The following is a 22,813-nucleotide window of genomic DNA, read 5'->3' as shown; positions in this document are numbered from 1 at the left end:
ACTAGGCACTGGCATCAGTGTGTAGCTTCCCAAGGGGAGTACTTCAAAGGTGACCATAGTGATATTCAGCAATGAGGTAGGTAGCACTTTTTCTAGGATGAGTTCTCAAACTTAATTGTCAGACCTCACATGGTCAATAATGTTGTAATGACCATATATGGTGCCAGATGGATACTAGACTTGTTGAGGGATCACTTCATAAGTTATATAAATATTTAATCACTATGCTGTACACCTGAAACTATATAATATTGAATGTCAACTGTATTTGAAAAAAAGAAGAATTTTAAAATATCATAATCTTAACACGTTCAACTTGAATTCTTGATTTTCTTTAATTTCCCTGGAGAATTCATGCTCCTTCCTTTTCCATCTAAATAAATAGGACCACTAAACCAGGTGTTTAGGAGACAAATAATCTCTCCCTGACCAAACTTTAGTCAGGCTCTTCTGAATCCTCTTCCCAACAAGGCCTTGACTTTTGGACTTTCATGTCCATCTTTGTATTGCCCAATTTCAGCAAGAATCTCGCTAAGTTGATTTACCCAGAATTCCCCATCTTTGATATATGATCACACTTGAATCTGATTGGGTTCCTCTCTTCCACTATCCCTCTGGTAATGTCTGATCACTCTGGTCTGCCTTCAGCAAGAATCCTGTTAGGTTGGTTTAGCCAGAATCCCCCCTTATTTCTGATATCTCCTCTTACTAATTTTCTGGGTGGCTCAGGTGGTTGGAGCGTCATGCTTCTAACACCGAAGTCTCTGGTTCGATTCCCAGATAGGCCAGTGAGCGGCGCTCTCTACAACTAAGATTGTGAACAACAGCTCTCCTAGGAGCTGGGCTGTGGTGAGCAGCCGGAGGTTGGCGTGAGCTGCCACAGGCTGCCGTGGGCTGCAGTGTGCTGCCATGAGCGGCCAGTGGCCAGCGTGAGCGGCCGGCAGCCGGCAAGAGCGGCTGTGAGCAGCCGACCCATGACTGGCGCCCGACTGCCTCAGCCAGGGTCGGGGGGAGGGCAAGGCTCATAACACCAGCATGGGCCAGGGAGCCGTGTCCTACAAAACTAGACTGAGAAACAACGGCTTGAACCAGAGTTGGGGGTGGGGTGAGGCAGAAGAAGGGGAAAAAAATTAAAAAAAAATAATTTTCTATCCACTGCCTGCCCTGCCCTTGTCTATAAATTCCCACTTTTCCTTGTTGTTTTCAAAATTGAGCCCAGTTCTATGCTGAGGCCTCTGGTCCCCCCCTCCTTCTTCCGCCTCCCGTGTAGGACACAGCTGCCTGGCCCATGCTGCTATTATGAGCCTTGCGCTCCCCGGCTGAGGCAGTCGGTCGCCAGTCATGGGTCAGCCGCTCACGGCAGCCCTCGCACGCTGCCGGCCACTCACGCTGGCTGCCGGCCACTGAGGTCTCTTTTCCCCTATTGCAGTTCCTGAGTAAAATCTGTGTACGGTTCTGGTTTTTCTGTGACATAGGTCAAAGTCCTTGAAGTCATTTTTTATATTCTTTCTCTTATATACTCAGTCCATTAATAAATATTGTTTTTATCTTCAACATATTTCCCAAATCTGATCATTCTCACCATCTATACAAATCTGGCCTAATCAAATAACCTCCTAATTAGATCTCTGTTCTCTCTGCTCTCTAATCCCGCCCCCCTCTAGTGTATTATTCTGACATATCCAGAAAGTCTTTAACATAAGGCTGCCACAATTAGGGACCCTGTTCACTCCCGGTCCTCACTTTCTACCAACTTTCCCTTCATTCATGCTGCTCCAGCTGCTCTGGTCTTTTTTATTTCTCCAATGCACCAAGCTCGCTCCTGCTTCAGATTCTTACACCTGCTGTTCTCTCTGGAATGCTCTTCCTGCCTGAGTGGTTCCCTCACTTCAGTTAGGGTCCTGTTCAAATGTCAGTCACAGGAGCTTTCCCCAACACTACCTTAACTTAACCCCCTTCCATCACTCTATTCCCTTTATTCTGCTTTATATTTCTGTACATTTTATTATCTGACAGACTACAAATTAGTCTGTTCTTTGTCTTGTCCATGAGAGAAGGGTTGTTTTCAGTGTTAGAACAATGCCCGGCACATACTAGGTATTTCATAACTAAAAACTGAATCAAGGTAGGCTTACTTAAAAAGAAATACTGCCACTCCTGCTTGTTCCTAGTTTAGCAACACAACCATCCTTGTCGTTATGGGGATTTCTGCAAAGGTTTTGGACAGTCTCCAAGCACATAGTATCAAGTGTAGTAATAGATGGCAGTGATCAAAGAAGAATGGCTAAAAGCCATCTGTAACTTCCAGCTTTTCCTTAGTTCCAGGGCAAAGCAGGCTCTAGCTCTGGCTAAGTGGCTATCTAAGTACAACTGGAGGAAGACCATCTTGCTTACAGAGCACCTAAAGTGGTTTCCTTTTTTATGCAGATGGCTCTAATTGCTTCTGAAGCACTTAGTACTTTAAGAAATGCTAGTCTATTTTTGTACTCTGCAGAGCCTACACTAGCCAAGCTCTCACTTTTGGTTGCTTTGTTTCTATGCTCTTGATAAGCTGATTTTGGCTGATAATGGCACAGCACAACAAAGATTTTATTGATCAGTACAGCAAAGGAGACCAGTATGATGGTAGATTCAGAGTCCTGCAGTCTTCCATGTTACAATGACTACAGTTAAAGGAAATTCTAATTTTACTGTTTTTAAAAAGAAAATTTAATTTAAAAATCAGTAATTTTTTTTAATAAGATAAAAAATTTCGTCAAACAGACACTGATGTTAGATTCTTTCAATATTAGTTCTAACTTTTCAAAGTACGTAGCACAAACATAAAAGTATTCTTACTGAAATCAAATCTTTGTGAGTTGGTTTTAACAGACTGGGCTTTTAGCAATGAGGTTAAAGAATGACCGTTTAATATACTGATAAAAATAGTTATGATACACAGTTTTTCCATGATGTACTTTAAGCATTAGGCATTATCTGATAGGTAAGGAGGATGATCCCTCCAGAGAATAAAAATGAAATAGGTCCTAACAGTGACGTGCAGTCACCAAGCATCGTCCAGCTAACTTCTCACTCTCACCCAAAGTAAAATTTCAAATTGAAGGATGAAAAATCTGCTTCCTTGTTGCCATTTCACAAATATGCCAAGATATTACCATTTTAGCGACTAAGATCCAGATACTTTCTTTTGAGATTGTCATAGAGGTTGTAAAATATCCGTTTTTCAAGCTAATGTAACAGAGTGAAAGGCTCAGCCTCGCTGACTCCATCTTTGTTTCCAGGCCTTCAGGCTAATAGCTTCTGCTTATTCTTGCAGGTAGACATGCTAATCATTAGAGGAATTCTGCCCGAGGCTTGAGAAGATAAGGGACGTTTGTATTGTTTACCAAAGATTTGCAGGAACCACCTAACCCGGATTCACATCAACGAGCACCACCTTCCTCAGACCCCTGCTGGCACCCAGAAGTCTGCAGTGGCCAGTCACCTCTTGCCCCTCCCGTTTCCCCTCCCCTTGACATAAAAGAAGCCTGAACTCTGTTCTTTCTTAGGACGGACTTGAGGTACGACTGGAGTTCCCATCTTCTCAGTTGGCGCTTCCTCAATCAATAAACCTTGCCTTACTCCAAGCTGTGACGTTTTGGCCTTTTGAAGCATCAGGCACATGGACGGGCAACAGTAATCAATAAAGCTATATTTATTTTCAATTTAAAAAATGGCCCATCAACATTTTTATTTCTCCTAGATTGCCTCACGAAAAAAAAAATTATCCTCACTAATGGCCTAAAGAGAAGCCTGCATGAAATAATGCCCTGTTTTAATCAACTGGCCCCCTTTTTTAGAAGGTGGTGAGTGACCTCTGGAGGCAATTAGAAGAAGTATCCTGCTGCTTTCAGGAGTGAAGTGGGGAGAATGAGAAAGTTGGCCTTTCCATTTAGAAAAGATTTTTTTGACATTTAATCAGTGTGAATTAAAACATTTAATTTTAAAATTTGTTTATGGAACTTCAAAATTCAGTTAAATAATATGTATTAGTTTATTAATGTAATGCTACAGGGGAGACAAAAACATAAGACCTATCATTTCCATCTCATTGAGCTTACAATCTACTAGGGAACTAAACATAAGTGCAAAAATAATTATAATATAAACTAGAATATGTGAGAAAATTTAGGAGTAACATAACTACATAGGAATTCAGATTTTTAGGTTTGGATGTTCACAGAAAGTCTATTACATTCAATAAACATTTACTGAAGACACACTGTGTGCCAGGGACTAAATAAGACACAGTACCTTTCCATCTGGCACTCTCAGTATCGTAGGGAAGGTGTCACATAAATAAGAAAATTCTGTATGAAGTACTAAGTGGACTATTAGAATTATGCACAAAGGAGGGAAACTAAAACTGCTCCGAGAATGAGAAAAGGGCTGGAAAAGGCTTCCTAGAGAAGTAACACTTAGGCTGATTCTCAAAAAATAGGAATAATTCTGGTTCAGCTTTGCATGGTAAGCCTACACTAGCCCTTCTCTCCCACTGGTTACAACTAAAACTCATGACAAAATACAATTAGCAACTACCTGAGGACTCTGAAAAGTAAATAAAGCTTGTGAAGGGAGGTCAAAACTCAGAAAAGAAAGCTGCAAGGGGATAAGTTTCCTGGCTTTTTTCCTTCTTTTATTATGGTTTCGTCCGGAGGAGAGGCCCCCTTTGGGAACAGTTTGGTGGCAAGGTTAGATCTTTCTGGTCCAAGGAACCGAGAAAAGGAGCCTTTGTGAGTTGGAAAGTGAATGTGGCAGGAGGAGGAAGAGGTGAGAACTAAAGAAGGTGATCCCTAATTTTGTGTCTGAACCACACAAGTCTTGGGTTCACTCCTGAGTTGCACTTGTGTGCAACAGACCCAAAGCAGCCTAGCAAAGGTTTAAGAGTCAACCCGTGGGCCAAGTCTCAGCTTAACTCGTGAGTGGTACATGTTCAGGACAGACCCAGGGCAGCATACACAGGCTTTAAAAACTGAACTGAGATTGCAACCCTCACCCACAGAAGGCGATAGAAAACTTGCAGTGTGAACTTAACCAGCCTGATTGCCTGCTTTAAAAAACATACATTCTCCAGAGAAAGATTTTAACAGGATCCGCAGTCTGCACAATGTAACTGTCACAATGTTCAAGATAGAACAGAAAATTACCTATCATACAAAGAACCAGGAAAATGTGACCAAATCCCATTGGAAAAGACAACAAATACTAACCCTGAGATAATGCTGATGTACTTTTCCGATGAAGACTTTAGTTACTGCATATTCCAGGAGGTAAAGTTAAACACATTTGAGATGTAAAGGTAGACCTTTTCAGCAGAGAAACAGAAACTGAAAAAGAATCAAGTAGAAATTTCAAACTGACAGGTACAATATCTGAAGTAAAAAAATTCACTGGATAGGTGCAATAGCAAAATGGGGATGACAAATGAAAGAGGCAGTGAACTTGCTGAAGGCAGATAAATCAACAAATTATCCAAACTGAAGAGCAGAGGGGGGAAAAGACTGGAAACAAATAGAACATATGAACATCATGGACTCCTGCAATAATATCAAAAGGTCTAACATATATGTCATTAGAGTCCGGAAAGATAGGAGAAAGACATTGAGGCAGAAGAATCATTTGAAAAGTAATTTTGAAAAGGCCAAAAACTTCCCAAATTTGGTGAAAGACATATATTAATATTTATGGATTCCAGAAGCTTGGTGAACTTCAACAGCAAATTCAAAGAACACCATGCCTAGATACAGAAACTTTAAAATTAAACTGCTGTAAGCCAAAGATGAAGAAAACCTTGAAAGAAGCTAGAGAAAAACGAAACATCACACAGAGAGGAGCCATGACTTGAATGACCACAGTCCAGAAAAGCCAGAAGACACTGAAACAACATCTTTAAGTGCTGAAACAAAAGTACCGTGAACTCAGAAGCCTGTATTATCCAGTGAAAATATTTTCAGGTGAAATAACGACCTTCTCAGATGAAGGAAAACTTAGAAAGCTGTGGTCAGCAGACCTGCCCACAAAGAAATGCTGAAGAAAGTTCTTTATGACGAAGGGGAAGGATCCCAAAAGGAAACCTACATGTTCAGGAATGAAGGAAGAGCAACAGAAAATGTAACGGCCTAAAGACATATAAAAGACTATTATTTTCTTCAATTCTTTAAATTAGGTATGATTTTTGAAAGACAGGCAGGTGATGAGACAAAGCTACGGTAACAAAAATGTGGTGCTTTACAAAACAGATTTTTTTCAGAGGGGAGCATTCCAGGATAACAGGTAGGGCAGCTCCACTCCACACATTATTTACAGACCCCAGCTCCTTCCATATTATGGGTCTGCAGTGTCCTAGGGCTTTGTTAGCATCCATTTGACTGAAATTCTGTCACAGCCGTGTCCAGGTTCCAGCTGAGGAAGCTGTAAGATGGCAGAGGAAGAACCTCCAGTGTTATAAGGTCCCAGGCCGTTCTGCTTACATTCTGTTGACATCCCTAACTGCAAATTCAGCTTGGAGTGGGGAGGTCTTGCCTGGGGTTATAACAGTCACTTAGGAAGAAAGAGAAAATAGATTTTGATGAATAGCTAGCAGCTTCTAGAAAGGGGGCATTTTTAACAGGGGACAATATGATCAAAGGTAAAGAAGTGAGCAATAACATGTGATGTGTAAAGACCTAATAGCAATTTTAATGTTAGAATGTAAATAATGAGATAGGGATAACAAGAGATGAAGCTAGAGCGGTGGGAAGCAGCAGATGAAGTTAGCAGATTTTATTCTCAAGGAATTGAAAGGTTTTATGTAGATTTGCATTTCGGTTAGACATTTAGGGGTGGAAGTTTTAAAAATAGGCTGTGATAATAGTATAGAGGCCTGATTTTAGAAGTATGTATGGAAATAAAATTGGCAGGACTTGGTGATAAACTAAGAAGAGAGAAAGAAGGGAACATTAAGGCAGGACCTCACCTTATAGAGATGGCTGCGGCAATGGTGGTACCAGCGCGGAATATCAGAGTAAGAGCAGATTTATTGAGGAAAAAGATGAGTTCAGTTTTAGGTGATAAAGGTGAAATATTGTGAAGCTTGAATTCCCATAAAACATTTTTTATTTTATTAAATCTACGCGTGCCAGTGGAAATGTGTTGCTCAAGTCCAAACTCCATTGTACGGCATACAACGCCCTGTACAATTTGGATCTAACCTACCTCTTCCATATCATCTCCCATTTTCTTTAATATATGTACCTTTTGTTTTAACCGCATCAAACTTTTCTCAAAGAGACCTTTCCTGACTCTGAAATCTAAAACAGAGTCCCTTAAGTCACAGCATCCTACTTTCCCAGGTAAATTGTGAAAGGACTGTGGCTGGGGCTAGAGAGATGGGGCAAAGGAAATGATACTGAGACTCAGGTTTGCAATCTGGAAGCCTCAATGGACGCGAGAGAATCAGATGGAGAAGAACATGTCAGATAGACGATAAAGAAAGCTATTTATACATTTTGAGGCTGTGGTCTGTTTGGTCAAAGAGCAAAAGGAAACAAAAAGCTGGAGTTGGATAAAGAAGGCCTTTCCTTCTCGGCGGGCATAACGTTACTCAGGAATTCTGCAAATCGACGCCCTGCTCCACTTCCCTACAGCGATGGAATTATGTGCAGGGATTAGGAAGCCAGTGTGTTTGAAACCGCAGCTCTGGTTCCAGATTCTTTTCCTTGAGTTCCTGTTAACAGTGTTCACGTCCAGCCACTGATTTGCTGCCTGACCTTGGGCAACTTGCTACTTATGCTCTATGACTTGATCCTCTTATCTGTACAACGAGGATAACTTAGAATTTGCAGTGCTGTTATGACGAATAAATGAGATAATACACGTGAGAGCTTTCATGTGAGGTTCAACAACTGTTACGTGACAGATAAACGACAGATCAATAGACGACAGATCTCGAAAGAGTGAAGGAAGGAATTTCAGAAAGTTGTAGAAGGGACTCCCTTTGCTTCCCCAAAGACGCGGGGAGCGGGCGCGAAGCCATACCTTGCAATTCTTGGCCCGTATTTCCTCATAACGGTTCGGCCGCAGCTCACCTAGCGATTCATCGGATCCCAGGCTGCAGCTTCGGCTCGCTCCGCCACGGGGCGCCAGCGCGCCGGCCTCTGAGAGCTCAGCTGTGTGCGATGCTGTGGTCCGAGCGCGATGGCCAGTCTCCTAGGCAACCATATCAACTTCCGGTTTGTGAGGCGGCCTTGGTTGGCAAGAGACCATATTTCCGCTACGTGATCTGCGCAGGCGCCGTGCGCGCAGGAGGCCGAGCGTCCGCAACTTCCAATAACCTGGCGTGTCCCAAAGTTCGACTTCCCGGCCTTCACTACGGGCCGCCCCCGGGGAGGTGGCGCCAGCCGGGACGGCCAGGTCCGCAGGAGTCGCGGAGCCGGGACTCGGCTCGGAGTTACGGAATCTCAGTTGCGAAGCCGGGCGGCCTCAAGACCGCTTCTCCCGAGCCGCCGAGCTGGAGTTGGAAATGGAACTCCGTGCGGCCGGGGCTCCGGCTGCCGGACAGCGGCTCCTCCAGGCCGATGCCCCCGCAGAGAATGAGCCGAAGGCGGTGGCGGGCTCCGGGCGGAGCGGCGGGGCTGGGAATCGGCTGCGCTGGTTCACCACCGTGATCCTGTGTGCATCCTTTCTGGGGCTGGTGAGAGCCGGGGCTGGAACCCTCCCAGGCCGGGGCGTGAGCAGGCGTCCTGTAGAGAAAGAACAGTGCAAGTCTCGCCTCCCCCAGTTGCAAACTGTGTGACCTGGGGCGCGTTAATCCAACTGAGCCTCAGTTTCGTAATCTGGGAAATGGGCACAATTCGAATCTTGGAGGGTTATTGTCACGTGCGAAATTGATTTTCCTAATATATTTACCAGCTCCAGCAAACCTTCCTACCTCTCTTCCGTGGGTGGGGTGATGCAAAAGGTGTTGTCAGATCTATAGCCGCCATTGCCTACCCCCAAATTATTTACACAAAGTTGCTTTTCTGGGATTTCCTTTTCCTCTTCTCACCAAATTCATCCAACCCCTTATTTTTGCAGATAGAGAAGTAGAGTCAGAGAGGGAAAATGACTTTTCAGGATGACACAGCAGGTTAGGTTGTAGAGCCAGGAATAATATATCACTTATTCTGCCCACAGTCCTATGTAAAACAAACCTTCAGATCCTTCAGTGATTTTCTTAGAGCAGACTGGAAGGCTCCAAGCTCCTTTTGCCAAACCCTTTGCCCTCCTTGCGATTCCCTTATGTCTGGAAACCTCTGCCTCGTCACTTGTCTTGACTATTGAGGAGCTGGGGAGTAGGGAGAGTGAATCCTCTGAGGAGAGTCACGGCCGGGCATTTGGAGTATTTCTCTGAGCCACAACTAATTCTTAGAATATTTTTGATTTGAAAAAAGAAAAATTATTGAAGATGCTTGGTGAACCCTGACAGTGTGTGCCAGGTCCTGTTAAGTGTTTTGAAGGCAGGCTCAGCCTTCCTTCCACGGTGCTTGCTCCGCACCTGTGCCCCAGCTTGGGCGTGGGGCGCACCCAAGCGTTTAGAGCAGAGCAATGCAATTAGAATCAATTACTCTTGAAATGTAGACCAATTAGAAATATTTTTAAAGTGTCCAACGGATTTCCTCTGAAAACCAGCAGTAGCTCTTTAATTCTTGCTAACGCTACATTGTCTTGGAGTAGAATTTTATTTTTAAAGTCATTGCATATACGTGTGTGTAATATTTTCTAAGAAAGCCTTACATACTGTATTCCTGAGGGCTTGGGCAAGTCTTTGAAGAAAAACATAGGTTTAGAAACTTTTACATTATTTATCTCTTGTATGTTTTATATGTGTAATTCAGAGGAAGGACCCCACTTGCATCCAGAAATACTTGATAAAATGTTTAACATCTAAATTCTTGTGTTACTTGTGAATGTGGTGTATTTCAAAGTGCACAAAACAATCAAAAATTATTTTAATGTTACAAGTTCCTAACTGTTAATACAAAATAGTCTTTTACAGTATTGTTCAAAAAGGAAACAATTGTAGCAAAACACCAAAAGAAATACTTTTTTAAATATTGAGAGTTGTTAAAACTAGAACAGTAGGAGGTGGCACACCAGAACACATTGTCATCGTGAATTTTTCCTGACTGTGGAACTTAAAGTAATCCCTACGTTACATTGGAGTCCCCTCATCCCTTTGTAATAGTGAGATAGACATTATTTTAATGACTGTATTAATAAATAAAACCTTTTGTCTTAAAATTTTAGGGATTGAGTGTCGCTATACTGGGACCCACGTTTCAAGATTTGGCAACAAATGTGAACCGCAATATCAGCAGTCTTTCTCTGATTTTCGTGGGCCGTTCCTTTGGCTATTTGAGTGGCTCTGTGATTGGTGGAGTTCTTTTTGACTATATGAACCATTTTCTACTTTTGGGTAAGTAAACACTACTTTTACCTTCTTTATGACTTTTAAGGAATTTATAATTTGTTTTTAATTGGGGGAGGGGAACAGGACTTCATTGGGGAACAGTGTGTACTTCCAGGCCTTTTTTTCCAAGTCAAGATGTTGTCCTTTCAGTCTTAGTTGTGGAGGGTGCAGCTCAGCTCCAGGTCCAGTTGCTGTTGTTAGTCGCAGGGGGTGCAGCCCCCATCCCTTGCGGGAGTTGAGGAATTGAACTGGCAATCTTGTGGTTGAGAGCCCACTGGCCCATGTGGGAATCGAACCGGCAGCTTTCAGAGTTAGGAGCATGGAGCTCTAACTGCCTGAGCCACCGGGCCGGCCCTATAATTTGTTTTTAAATATGAAACGTACTAGCTAGCAGAATGGTTGACAGCTTAGTTGGGTAATGTTGGGTGTCCTAAATGGAACTCAGGTTTGCCTAGGGCCTGCTTTCATCTTGGCAGTTACAGGGAATCTATGTTGGAGCACTCTGGAAATTTAGATTAACCCTAAAGTGTGCTAGTGATCCTTAGCCTTCCCGACTGTCACTGTAATTTAGGCACCACCCCTGAATCACATACTAATTGTCCAAAGAGCTCTGCTTGTCAGAGTTCAGGGCAGATCTGGGGTCACCATAAGTCAAAATAAACTTGAACCTGCCTAAGCCAAAGCCTGGACTGAAAATGAAGGGTGGGGGTGTTGAAATGATGTAGGCTAAATGTTTGTCCCTGCTGCCCAATGTCAATGATGACCCGGACCTTTGTACCTCACCCTTGAAATTGTAAAGTAAATTGACGTGTTTAAAGAAAGTTTGGATGAATGTGATAAAACTGCTTTGGAAGTAAGGAGAATAATTTACTATTGTTGATGAATACATAAACAATCCTCTGATTTCCAAAGTGGGTTGAAAGAATATATTCCTTTCATTTCCCTCCCTATTCCCCAAACTAACTTATTTAATACATTTGTACTACTAACTACTATAGTAATTGCATTTTATTTATTTTTATCTTTTTACCTCATATCTAAAATCTCTTCTGGTTCTTAAATATGAAACATTTAAATAATTTTTGAGCTGTCTGTTTTGCTATAAAACTTTGCCTTGTGATATAATTTATAGTTTGATTCTTAGCAGTGCTATAAATGTATTCATATTAGAATAACTTTTATAGTCCATAAAGATTATAAAAGCTTTTAAGTGTAATAACCATTTGTAGAAGATGAATCTCTCATTTCCTGATTATTACTCAGTTTTAATTTGACCTGTTGTGCATTTTGGGGGAGTTTGTATGATGTCGATTCGATCCATGACTGCACGAATCCTGTTTCTTACTGCTGACTTTCACCCTTCTTCTCAGGGGTGTCATTGTTGGCTACCACGATTGGCCTTCATCTTGTTCCATTTTGTAAGACAGCAGTGTTACTGACTGTCATGATGGCCGTCTTTGGTGTTTCCATTGGCATTATGGACACAGGTTAGTGAGCCTTTCAGTGTCATCTCTGGGAGTAGGGACTTTCTACCAGAAAAAAGTAGAGCAGGTGATATTGTCATTCGCAGACACTGACCTACTGAGTTGGTTATGGGGTCACCCCATCAGAACCACCCTTCTGGCAACTACTGTTTGTCAAGTAGGGTACCTGTTGTTGAGTAGCTACAGAATGAATTTAAAGAATTTTGTTCTAGGAGAGATTGTTGATTTATAGTATCCAAACAGGGAGGGGCCCACCCCCCATGTGGGTAATTACAGTGCAGGTGAGTGGGCTTTCGTTTCAGGATAAAACTTTATCATTATCGTATGGGAAGAATTGATGAGTTAATAGGTCAAACGAAGTTTGGAACCATTTTTTGGCTGAGGAATCATAGAAGCACTCTGCCTTTTGAGCTAAGAGAAACCTGTGCTGTATATTATCTTCCTTTTCTTTCAAAAGTTCCTGCCCTCCTGTAGGACATCCTGTCCATGTATCTTGATATCTTTTAAAACCTACTAAGTAACGTACATGACATTTGTTCACCCCTAAATCCAGCTTTGTCCCCCTCTTCCCTGCTCTACTATTATTTCATAGATTGGGGAAATATTTTATAATTTACGCTTAGTTTGGTTGTGAAATTACAAGGTAAAATTGTATGCTTATCTGCAAATGTGTTAAAAAGAAAGAAAGAAAACCCAAGCCTTGCTGCTTCTTGCCCTTCACCTTGCAGGTGTATAGATAGTATAAGTGTAGAGCTAGACATATCCTTGTTTCCTGTAATGGGCGCAGCAGAATCCTGTAGCGTTCAGATTCCCGAACATGTGTTTTGCATCTGCTGTATACATACATAATTTTCCTCAAGTGGCTACCAATTGCAAGTACAGAAAGATTTGGTAATTTGGCCACTATCTGATGGTAATACATATTTAAAATATTTATAAATAAATATATAAACATCCCTCACCCCTAGCCTGGTATTAGAACTGTAGTATAAAAAGCCTTGCGTGAAGGTGCCTGGCTCGAGGAGGTAGTGGTTCACTAGCTTGTAGAATTCCATGTGAGTATTTGATGTTACAGTGCTTAGTTGTCTGGTGGGCTCCTTAGTCACAGAATTGGCTTAATTGCAACATTTAATAACTCAGAATATTATCGTCCTTGTGCCGTGTAAAACAGACTCATCTTTCTGATAGTAATGCACTTTTTTTCTAAGTTATTATGATGAAATAACTTTCCCCATCTTTCGTTGGTAGGTGGTAACGTCTTAATCTTGGCTATTTGGGGGGACAAAGGAGCCCCACATATGCAGGCCTTACACTTCAGTTTCGCCTTGGGAGCCTTTTTGGCTCCACTGCTGGCTAAGTTGGCACTGGGCACAGCGGTGTCTGCTGAAAACCACGCAGAGGCTGACTTGAACCATTCTGCCCTCCACCAGGCATCTGGAGCTGACTCAGAATCTCTATTTGGAGTACCTGACAATATGAATTTACTGTGGGCTTATGCTGTTATCGGTGCTTATATGTTTATAGTTTCTGTCTTTCTTTTTGCTCTGTTCTTAAAGAAAGGCTCAAGGCGGGAAAAAGCAAAATCATCTGCTCAGAGGTCTCGAAGAGCTAAATATCACAATGCCCTTCTTTGTCTCCTTTTTCTGTTCTTTTTTTTTTATGTTGGAGCTGAGGTAACTTACGGCTCTTACATTTTCTCATTTGCAATCACCCATGCCAGCATGACCGAAAGTGAAGCGGCTGGGTTGAACTCCCTCTTCTGGGGGACCTTTGCAGCCGTCAGAGGCCTGGCAATCTTTTTTGCTACATGTTTACAACCTGGAACCATGATTGTGTTGAGCAACATTGCCAGCGTGGCATCATCTTTATTTCTGGTGCTTTTCGATAAGAGCCCAACTTGTCTGTGGGCAGCAACGTCAGTGTACGGGGCCTCCATGGCAACCACGTTTCCCAGTGGTATCTCTTGGATTGAGCAGTACACGACCATCCATGGGAAAGCTGCAGCATTTTTTGTAGTCGGTGCTGCCCTGGGAGAAATGGCTATTCCTGCAGTGGTTGGAATTCTTCAAGGAGAATATCCTGACTTACCTGTGGTTTTGTACACCTCTTTGGGGGCAGCAGTAGCCACTGCTGTTTTATTTCCCGTGATGTATAAATTAGCCACCTTACCTCTTGGTCGTCAGCAAAAAGAACACAGAAAAAGTGAAGACCAGAAAGCTTTGCTCTCTAGCTCTGGGCTAAATGACTGTGAGGGAGAATGAAGGAGAAGATGCCAAAAAATGGAATGAAATGGATATTGAAGTGATTGAAATGAATGATACAATGAGGAATTCTGTAATAGAGACATCTAGGAATATTTTGATGGAGCCCACAGCAGAAGTCTCCAGCCAACTCCACTCAAATACGTTAGTGTTTGAGTCCTCTCCACTGAATACTGGCAAGCCCCCTGCGAATCACCTTGCGAGAAACCGGGACAAAAGGGACTAACAGAGAAGATGGATTATTCACTGACCTCCGTGAAATAATCGCCAGCTCTAAAGAGGCCGGTCAGAGGAGAGCATTAGCAGATTTTCAGCATGCTTTGGAGATCAGCATTTCTAGGTCAGAGAATAGCAAATGCTAAAGAGTTTTGCGATGTTCTGTAATTCCCAGAGTCTTTCATAAAGAACCAGCGGTCTCACAGCAGGATCTGGTGGTGATGCTCGTGTTTGGCATGTGGCAGATTAGGTAACATTTTGCGGTCTCCACGTGTCAGCATGCAAAGAAGGCGTCTGTTTTGGGTACTGCCTTAGTAGGATGAAACCATCTAATTGACTCCATTAGCTGATCAATGATCAGCCATCAGTATTCTGCCAGGGAAGTTGATGAGAGTCATTTCATAAAAGAACATTTTTGAAAATAGATAGATTTTTATAAATTGCTTGACCCCGTCTATAGCATTGGTCCAAAGAATGTTAATGTCTCATTTGGTTTCGGATTTCTATGAAGAGGACACAGAACAGGGCCCCAGAGACCTGGCTCATGCCTCCAACTGATGCTCACTGGCCTTCTGGCCCTGCACTCATGCACTGAACTTAGGCCGCTCTCGTTTGTCTCATCTGACCTGTGATTCTATGAGTAAAAATGAGATGATTTTCAAACTTGGAATCCATAAATTTTAAAGTTTGTGTAAGATGTCTGCTAGAAATGAATATGTGTCATTCCAGTCTTCATTTCAAATGAGAAGTGAAACAAAATTGATAGCTTTAAGAATGTGCTACTGATTTTGAATATGGGTCAAATTAAGAGACTTGATGTTTAATACTTTATTTGAATAATTATTGGAAGAATACATTTTTACTACTGTACTTCACTGATTCTGAGATGTACCTATTCTCATATGTTTAACATTTCTGAAATCAGAATATGTCTTAAAGTCAATCGTTTAATGTTGTGATAAAATATGATTGACAGTTTTTTCCATATACATATATAATGTTGCATTTTACAATCAGTATCTTAGATTTAGTAATTCATTCAATTATGGAGATTATTTTTACAGACATTTAAAAAGGAAAAGTTATTTTTATATGCTCATTTCCTCTATGTTCACCTGAGATTTGGAGATGCTATATTCCGACTTCCAGGGCTGTTTGGGAGTCACTTCATAAATAGTAGGGCTGTGGATGAGGTCTCTTGAGGTCCTCTGCTTCCCTCAGTGGCAGAGTCTGGGTCTGCGCCTGCTGTTCCAGGATTCGCTCCTCATTGAGTCTGCTTAGTAATCATACTTCAAGCCCTGTAAACCAGACTGCTAGTTGCATTTACAATGAGGCATAGTCTTTTTTTCAGCGACTGGTATCACATATCCAGGGCTCCTTTCTGAGTTTGAATACCTAGGAAGCCAAAGTAATGATTAGAAAGTGGCTTGGTGCCTAGGAGTCAGGGATCACAAAGGCTGCATCATCTGAGTATGGCAAAGCTGGTGTGTGCTATCCTTTGGTAAATGACTAGCACTGATGACAGATTTTCTCCACTTTTCCTTATCAGATTTTATGCTGAATAACATCTGATTTCTACCTGATTGCAGTATATCTGCTTTCTCTTATGTAATATCCAGAAATTTGCCTTTGTTTTTTCTTAAGTGAAGTACAGTACCTTTCTTGACCACTGTCCATTCACCTCATATACCTGCCACAATATTGGTTCGTAATAATTATCTAACAGTTTAGGACAGGGCTACTGGAGAAATTAACAGTAAAAAGCCTATTCTTCTTGCTCTTTTTATACTGTATTTTCTCTTAGCCAGAACTTGGAGATTACCTCTGCTTCATTTATTACGTTTCCTCAGGTTGTTGGAATTTAGGCAGTAGCAGTGTTTGGCAGCTGGGAAGTTTGCTTAGAACAGGGATTCTACCTGCAGCATCTACGTTTAAGGGGTAGAAGATGCAGCTCAGGGAGGTCAGGGTGGTAATGAGAACATGACAAAATTTAGAAATCCACACTGGAAAATCCACTAGCATTCTGCACACCAAAATGTGAATGGCCATATGAGATTATAGGCCTTGTTCAAGTTTGATCGTGTATTTCCATATTGGAAGGATAAGACTTAGTACGATTCCAAGAATTAGCATTCATCCTAATAATCAGTTTGTAAGAAAGTGTCTACTGCTATACAAGTAACCAATACGGAAGTTTTCTTATTACTGTGTAACAAATTACCACAAATTTAGCAGCTTAACATAGCAGACTTTTATTTCACAGTTTCCTTGGTCAGGAATTTGGGTACAGCTTCACTGGGGTTGTCAAGGGCTGCAGTCAAGCTGCTGGGGAGAGCTGTGCTCCTTTCTGGAGCTCAGGGCTCTCTTCAGGCCCGTGTGGTTATTATAGGATCCAGTTCCTTGCTGTGGTAGACCGACGTCCCATGTTTCGCTGGCTGTCACTTGGCACCAGTCTCATGTCCTAGGACCTCCCTCAGTTCCTTGCCATGTGGCCATCTCATGGATCCTCTCACAACCTGGCAGCTTCTCTCTTCAAAGCTAGCAGGAAAATCTCTTGCCAGGCTGGTAAGCTGGAGGCTCATAGACGATAATGTAAATACAGGAGTGACATCACCTTTGCCATATCCTGTTGGCTAGAAACAAGTCACAGGTTCTGCCTACACTCAAGGGGAGAGTGTGATTCATTGGGGGTTATCTTAGGATGTCTCTGTACTCAGGGACCTGCAAAATCAAGGTTCAGGAGAGCTAAAAAGTTTGAGCTGGGGAGAAACCCCTTCAGCAGTCACTGAAAGTGGTTGTAGGTACAGCCCACTGAGTGTACTTGTGTGGGGCTGGGGGCTCCCCATAGGCCAGGCTGACACTCCTGATAGGGGAGAATCTTTCTCATGTGTGGGTTACCTCAGAATTATACTTGTTTTTCCTTGACATTTTATTGTATGTGCTTTACCACTATGTTTTTAACCTGTTCAAATGCAGCTTAGTATGAAGCAAATAGGTAAATTTCAGTTTAATTGTATATTCATAGTAAAGTGCATAGACACTCTGAGAGCATTTTTCAATTACTGTTGTTTTTCCAAGAAAGATCTTTTTAAAAAATCAGTTTTTATTATAATGAAGGTATTTTAAAAAGGTCATGGTAGAGTGGTAGAAAATCAGGGAAATACATAAAAATATAAGGAAAAAGTGTAACTAATTCATAATCCTAAACACCTAGAAAAGTTCTTAGATTTCTCCTCATTTTAATTTCCTAAGTAAAGGGTAAAGGGGTAAAAAAATTTCCTCCTACCAGATACAGTGTCAGAAACAACTTGAATTTTGTGTCTAGGGAACGTTACCACTGTAGTTGCTGGACAGGTTATTAGTTTAGTTTGAGTCTTGAAAAATGTGTAAGACCCAGATTATACATAAAATAATTTTTTTCCGGGTAGATTCATTGTATAATCAGGATTGCTTTCTCATAACCAGAACTCTGGGTTTACCACGGCAGTGTTATCACTCAATCTTGCCACTTACTAGTTATTAGTAAAATAGAGCTTAAAATTCCTAATGGAAATAGACGTATTCTTCTGGGCTGCCCTCTGTGTTTAAGTGCCGCTTGTTTTGTTCATTAGTGTTATGAGCAGGTGTGCATATGTGAACCCATAGAGATTATGTGTGTTTGATATTTTCTGATACGGAGGGGGCGCAGTGGGGTTTGAGGTGGTAGGAAAGGGATTAAAAAAAGCTTAAGGTGTGATTCGAAGTTTGTGAGAAATGTTCCTTTATTGAGATGATTGTAAATTTACGTGCAGTTGTACATGGCATTTTATTCCAATTTGCTAAGCGAGGGATACTTGCTCAGAGGTAAGGTAAGAGCTAGACTAGTGCTCTGCATACTTTAATGTGCGTTAGAACTGCTTGTTAACATACGTGTTCTAATTCAGTAGGACTGGGGTAGAGGCTGAGAGTCTGCATTTCTCGAGTTCCTAGGTAACGGGGTGCTGCTGGCCCAGGGACTGACCACACTCTGGAGAGTAAGGTCCATTTTTTGGGAGTGTCGAATTCTTTAGTACTTTTGGGAATTTGGTGTGTTTTGTTTTAGCCTTTCTAAATCTGACCCTATGTCTTTGGGAGTGTGTACCCCCTGCTCTCACTCACGCGCCAGGATTCTATTCTGCGTTCTCTTCAGTTCTCTCCATTTGCCATGTTGGCCGTTACGTATTTATTTCACATGTATTGATTGCTTCCTGTCTGGCAGTTTCTGTGGGAGGTGCTAGGTATACACTGGTGAAAAGATCAGAAGGTCCCTGCCTTCACGGAACTTACCCTCCAGTGTGTTCCTGAACTGTCCAACGGGACTTCCCATGATGATGGAAATGTTCTACATCTGCATTGCCCAGTAGCCACTGGCCGCCTCTGGTGAATTGAGCCCTTAAAATATGGCTAGTATGACAAAGAGAATGAATAATTTAAATACAAATTTATCTACATTGGCCGGTGGCTTCATATTGAATAGCACATGTCTAGTGGGAGAAACAAGATGTTAAACAAGTAATCACACAAGACATTTCCAGGAAGGCTTTATTTCCTGTTGTACTAGAAGTTAATACCTGTCTGGGGTCAGACAGGTTGTGAGAGATACCTTGTCAAATAGTGCAATATAAATTATCATGGCTCTTAAGAAATGCCTGGTTTTATGGGTCGTGATGGTAGACAGTGGTGCTTAGTGACCTAAAAGAGAAAGTTTGGGCCTGCCTTGTGTGTCAAGGAAGCAAACCGCGGCTGGTGACTTTGGTTGTCAGGAGGATTTCAGCTCTTTCTCTTAATGCACTTTGGCCAGTTGGCATTTGAGCTAGGTTGAGCTTGAATTTGATTTTTATCCATGCGTAAACAGTTTCCTATTTAATGATTTAAAATTTTGTAACACCGTTTTTACAGTCAAAGAGAATTGTTCTTTATTTTCCAACATTTTTCTGTGATTATTTTAGTTATGTCTTCTCTTGTCCTCTATTTCTGCCCGGCTTATTTCTTTTAATTCTTTCAAAGATGATCCCATAGCTTCTTGCACTGTGGCTGTTAATTCTTGTGCATTGTTTCCATATCTTCCTTTTAGCTTATATTTTAATTGCAGAATGCTGTTAGTGTCTGGTCTCTACATTTAGTGCAGCGTGCCTTCGATGCATTGGGTTGTGTAAGTTAATGGAGGGCCTGGAGAATTGTTTCGAAGTTGTTTGATGGTATGAGTAGCTTAAGGGATTGGGCTTTTTAGCTTCCTAACAACTTGTTGAGTTTATAAGGTGCTTTTAAAACATTATTTATTTTTAATTGAGACAAAATATACAGAACAAAATTTTTTATTTTAACCGTTTTAAGTGTATAGTTCAGTGGCATTAAGTACGTTCACATTATTGTGCAGCTTCACTGACGTCAACCACAGAGCGTTTTGCATCTTGCGAAAGTGAAACTCTGGCCCCATTAAACAGGAACTCCTCGTCCCTTCCTCAGCCCCTGACAACTGTCACTGTACTTTCTGTGTTTACAATTTTTTTTATCTGAAAGATCAGTGATTTTTAGTTTATTTTTTAATTTTTTAATTTCAGTATAGTTGGTATACAGTCTTATATTGGTTATATTAGTTTCAGGGGTGGGATATAGTGATTCGACATTTGTATACCTTATACTGTGATCACCCCACTAATTCTAGTATCATCTTTATGAATTTGACTACTCTAAGTACCTCATGTAAGTAGAATCACATAGTATTTGTCCTTTTATGACTGGCCTGTTTCACTTAGCATAATGTTTTCAAGGTTCATCCATGTTGTAGCATGTGTCAGAATTTCCTTTGTAAGGCTAAGTAATATTCCATTGTATGTATATTTTGTTTATCCATTTATTTGTCGATGGAAACTTGTATTACATCCACCTTTTGGCAATTGTGAATAATGCTGCTATAAACATTAATGTACAAATAACTGTTTCAGTCTCTGCTTTCAATCCTTTTGGGTATATTCCCATAAGTGAAATTACTGGATCCTATGTTAATTCTATTTTTAATTTTTGGGGATACTTTCTTTTTATTATTGAATTAGATAGTGTCCTAATCCAGTTTTTCCAGAAAAGACCTGCTATAGGAAGAAGATAGAGAAACACAACTTTTGTTAGTATTGCTTCAAACTCTAGGCAGATTTTTGGTCCATTATAATCAGCTCAGTATCAAGTAAGTATTAATAAACTTCTTGTCCTGTCCTTGGAGGACCACGTATCATTATCATGTGTTTTGGAGTTTTGATGCCAGTTTTCTGCTAAACCAGTTGTCTTGTGTCATGTGCTCCTTTGTTTATAAACTCTGGCCACCTTGGAACCATATGGTGTGTGGTCGGTGACCCATGAGCTAGAATGGGCCTGAAGCCCTCAGGAGGTGGGGCCAGCTGCTCCACGCCTGTTTCTCACAGCAGCTCTGCCCCTCGGTGGGATTCCTCCTCTACCTTCTTTCTGGCCCATGCTCTGTATCTCTCTAGCCCGGAATCTAGAAGGAGCCTGTCAGATGACTTGAGCAGTTGCCATTGTTCTTACTGGGCAGAGCCCAGGTCAGGATTTGCGGGTCGTCCTATAAATGGGCCTCCTTCAGATTGGTGCTTGCTACCCCCATCCATCTGCACTCCTCCCCACACTGTTCTGAGGCAGGAGCTGCTGCAACCAAAAGGGATGTTCCCCTGTCCGTTCTGTATTTAGGTGGTGCTGGGCTTAATCACTGTGTGCTGGCGGATGCCTGAATGGGATGCGCGTTGTCAGGCCCTGGCACTGATGGGCTGGTTCATGTTTTCAATCGGAATTGGAAAAACAGAATCACACCAAATTGCAGACCCTTTTTGAAGACCTTATTAGACAAGGTTAGTAGTGGACCATTTGATTTCCACTAAGGAGGAAAGCTCTGTCCTCAGGGCAGCATTTATACTTCAGTGAGGTACAAGAGGATTTGCAGTTTGTGAGAGCTCTGTTACAGCTCTAATATCTGTGGACCAGCAGGTGTCCGAGTGCACGCATTTCAGTCTTTAACAGGTATCTAGGAAACACTTACCACGTTCAGTGCTAACTCTAGGAATACAACACAGGACAAGGCAGATGAGGTCCTTGCTTTCACTGAGCTTGTATTTTACTATTTCAGGTAAGATTTGCTATGACAACTTTTCTGTTAGCTGAAAAGCCAGTAAAGCTTATTGTCATAGGTTTTACCCAGTTCCAGAAATGTCATTAAAGTAGCCATACTCTTGTTTCTGTGGTGTGTGTTTTTGTCTGTACATTTCCAGTATTTTTTCATGTAGTTTTTGGGGTCATTCGTGATTTAGAATTTTGTAAAACTTACTTAGCCTAATGTACTTGAAGTTAATGTAGTGAAAACCTGCTTAAGAAGGCTACAGCACGAGAGTCTGACACCAACCTGCCCGGGGATTTGTTGGCACAGCCAAAGGGCACGCTTATGGTTGGACTGCATCTTGGGTTTCACGTGTGGGCTGAGCAGGTTCTCATTTGTCAGCCCTTTCACTTACCACTTATCACTTGCAGAGAACTTTCTACCCTCAGGAGGAGATTACCCATTTCTGACTCTAAGCACTCTTTGGGTCTTTACCCTTGATGAAGACAGACTTAGAGACAGAAGCGTTTAGGAAAGGAAAAGTTGGCCTACAAAGAGAGCAAGAGAAGGACTGGCTTGCCAAATAAAAACACAAGTATTTAAAGGGAAAAAGCAAGACCTACCAAGGCTTCCAAGTGTGCATTAGTCTGTTCCTGGTGGGAAAACACGAACTCAACCACATAATTATCATAACAAAGGTTGTGATAAGTCTTCTGTCAGCACAGCAAAAACCAGGGGTAAAACTGCTTTGCTAGGGAGTCCACGTTTATGGGAAATGTTCAAGGTTTTATTGGTTTTGAGATCGGAACCAGTTAAATGACTTTATTGCTTTTGGTTTATCTCAGGGTGTGAAGTGTGTCCCAACTGTGATGTGGGAAGTGTTTATAAAGCAGTACAAAGTGACATTTTGCTTTTACATTCTCCAGAATCTATCAGCTCCAGGATGAAAAAGGTCCCAAGGGAAAAACGTGATTACAGAACATATTCTTGTCCCCTGGTCAAATTATAAGCCTGGTGATTTGTTCTCTCTCTCTCTCTCTCTCTCTCTCTCTCTCTCTATATATATATATATATATATATATATATATATATATATATATATATATATATATATATAATATCTATATATATATATATATATATATATAATCAGTTATATCTATATATGTAAAATCAAGGAGACACAGAACACTAGCTGTTAGTGCTGCTGTTACATTACATAGTCACAAAAAGTATACTGCTTGTTTTACAAATTTTAAATCTTAAGGCT

General features: G+C 41.5%; 1 protein-coding gene and 1 long non-coding RNA gene across 2 annotated transcripts in view; one reads left to right on the top strand and one right to left on the bottom strand.

Moving 5' to 3' along the window:
• The window catches only part of LOC141571695 (uncharacterized), a 62,223-nt gene extending 53,973 nt beyond the window's left edge, over positions 1-8,250 (bottom strand). The window contains exon 1 of the long non-coding RNA XR_012496716.2: positions 8,056-8,250. This is a non-coding gene — a long non-coding RNA (uncharacterized LOC141571695). The remainder of the gene's footprint in view (positions 1-8,055) is intronic.
• Positions 8,251-8,330: 80 nt separating this feature from the next.
• On the top strand, positions 8,331-20,386 carry SLC60A2 (solute carrier family 60 member 2). The gene is given in 6 exon segments (XM_019734950.3): positions 8,331-8,710; positions 10,306-10,474; positions 11,839-11,955; positions 13,201-14,203; positions 14,205-14,415; positions 14,417-20,386. Coding segments are annotated over 6 exon segments (1,830 nt in total). The 5' UTR covers positions 8,331-8,539; the 3' UTR covers positions 14,576-20,386.
• Positions 20,387-22,813: the final 2,427 nt, after the last annotated feature.

The sequence above is a fragment of the Rhinolophus sinicus genome, chromosome 2 (genome assembly GCF_057876585.1).
Source record: "Rhinolophus sinicus isolate RSI-liver-muscle chromosome 2, RSI-T2T, whole genome shotgun sequence".
NCBI lineage: Eukaryota > Metazoa > Chordata > Mammalia > Chiroptera > Rhinolophidae > Rhinolophus > Rhinolophus sinicus.
The sequence above is the reverse complement of the archived record's forward strand: the minus strand, read 5'-3'. Positions and strand labels throughout refer to the sequence as shown.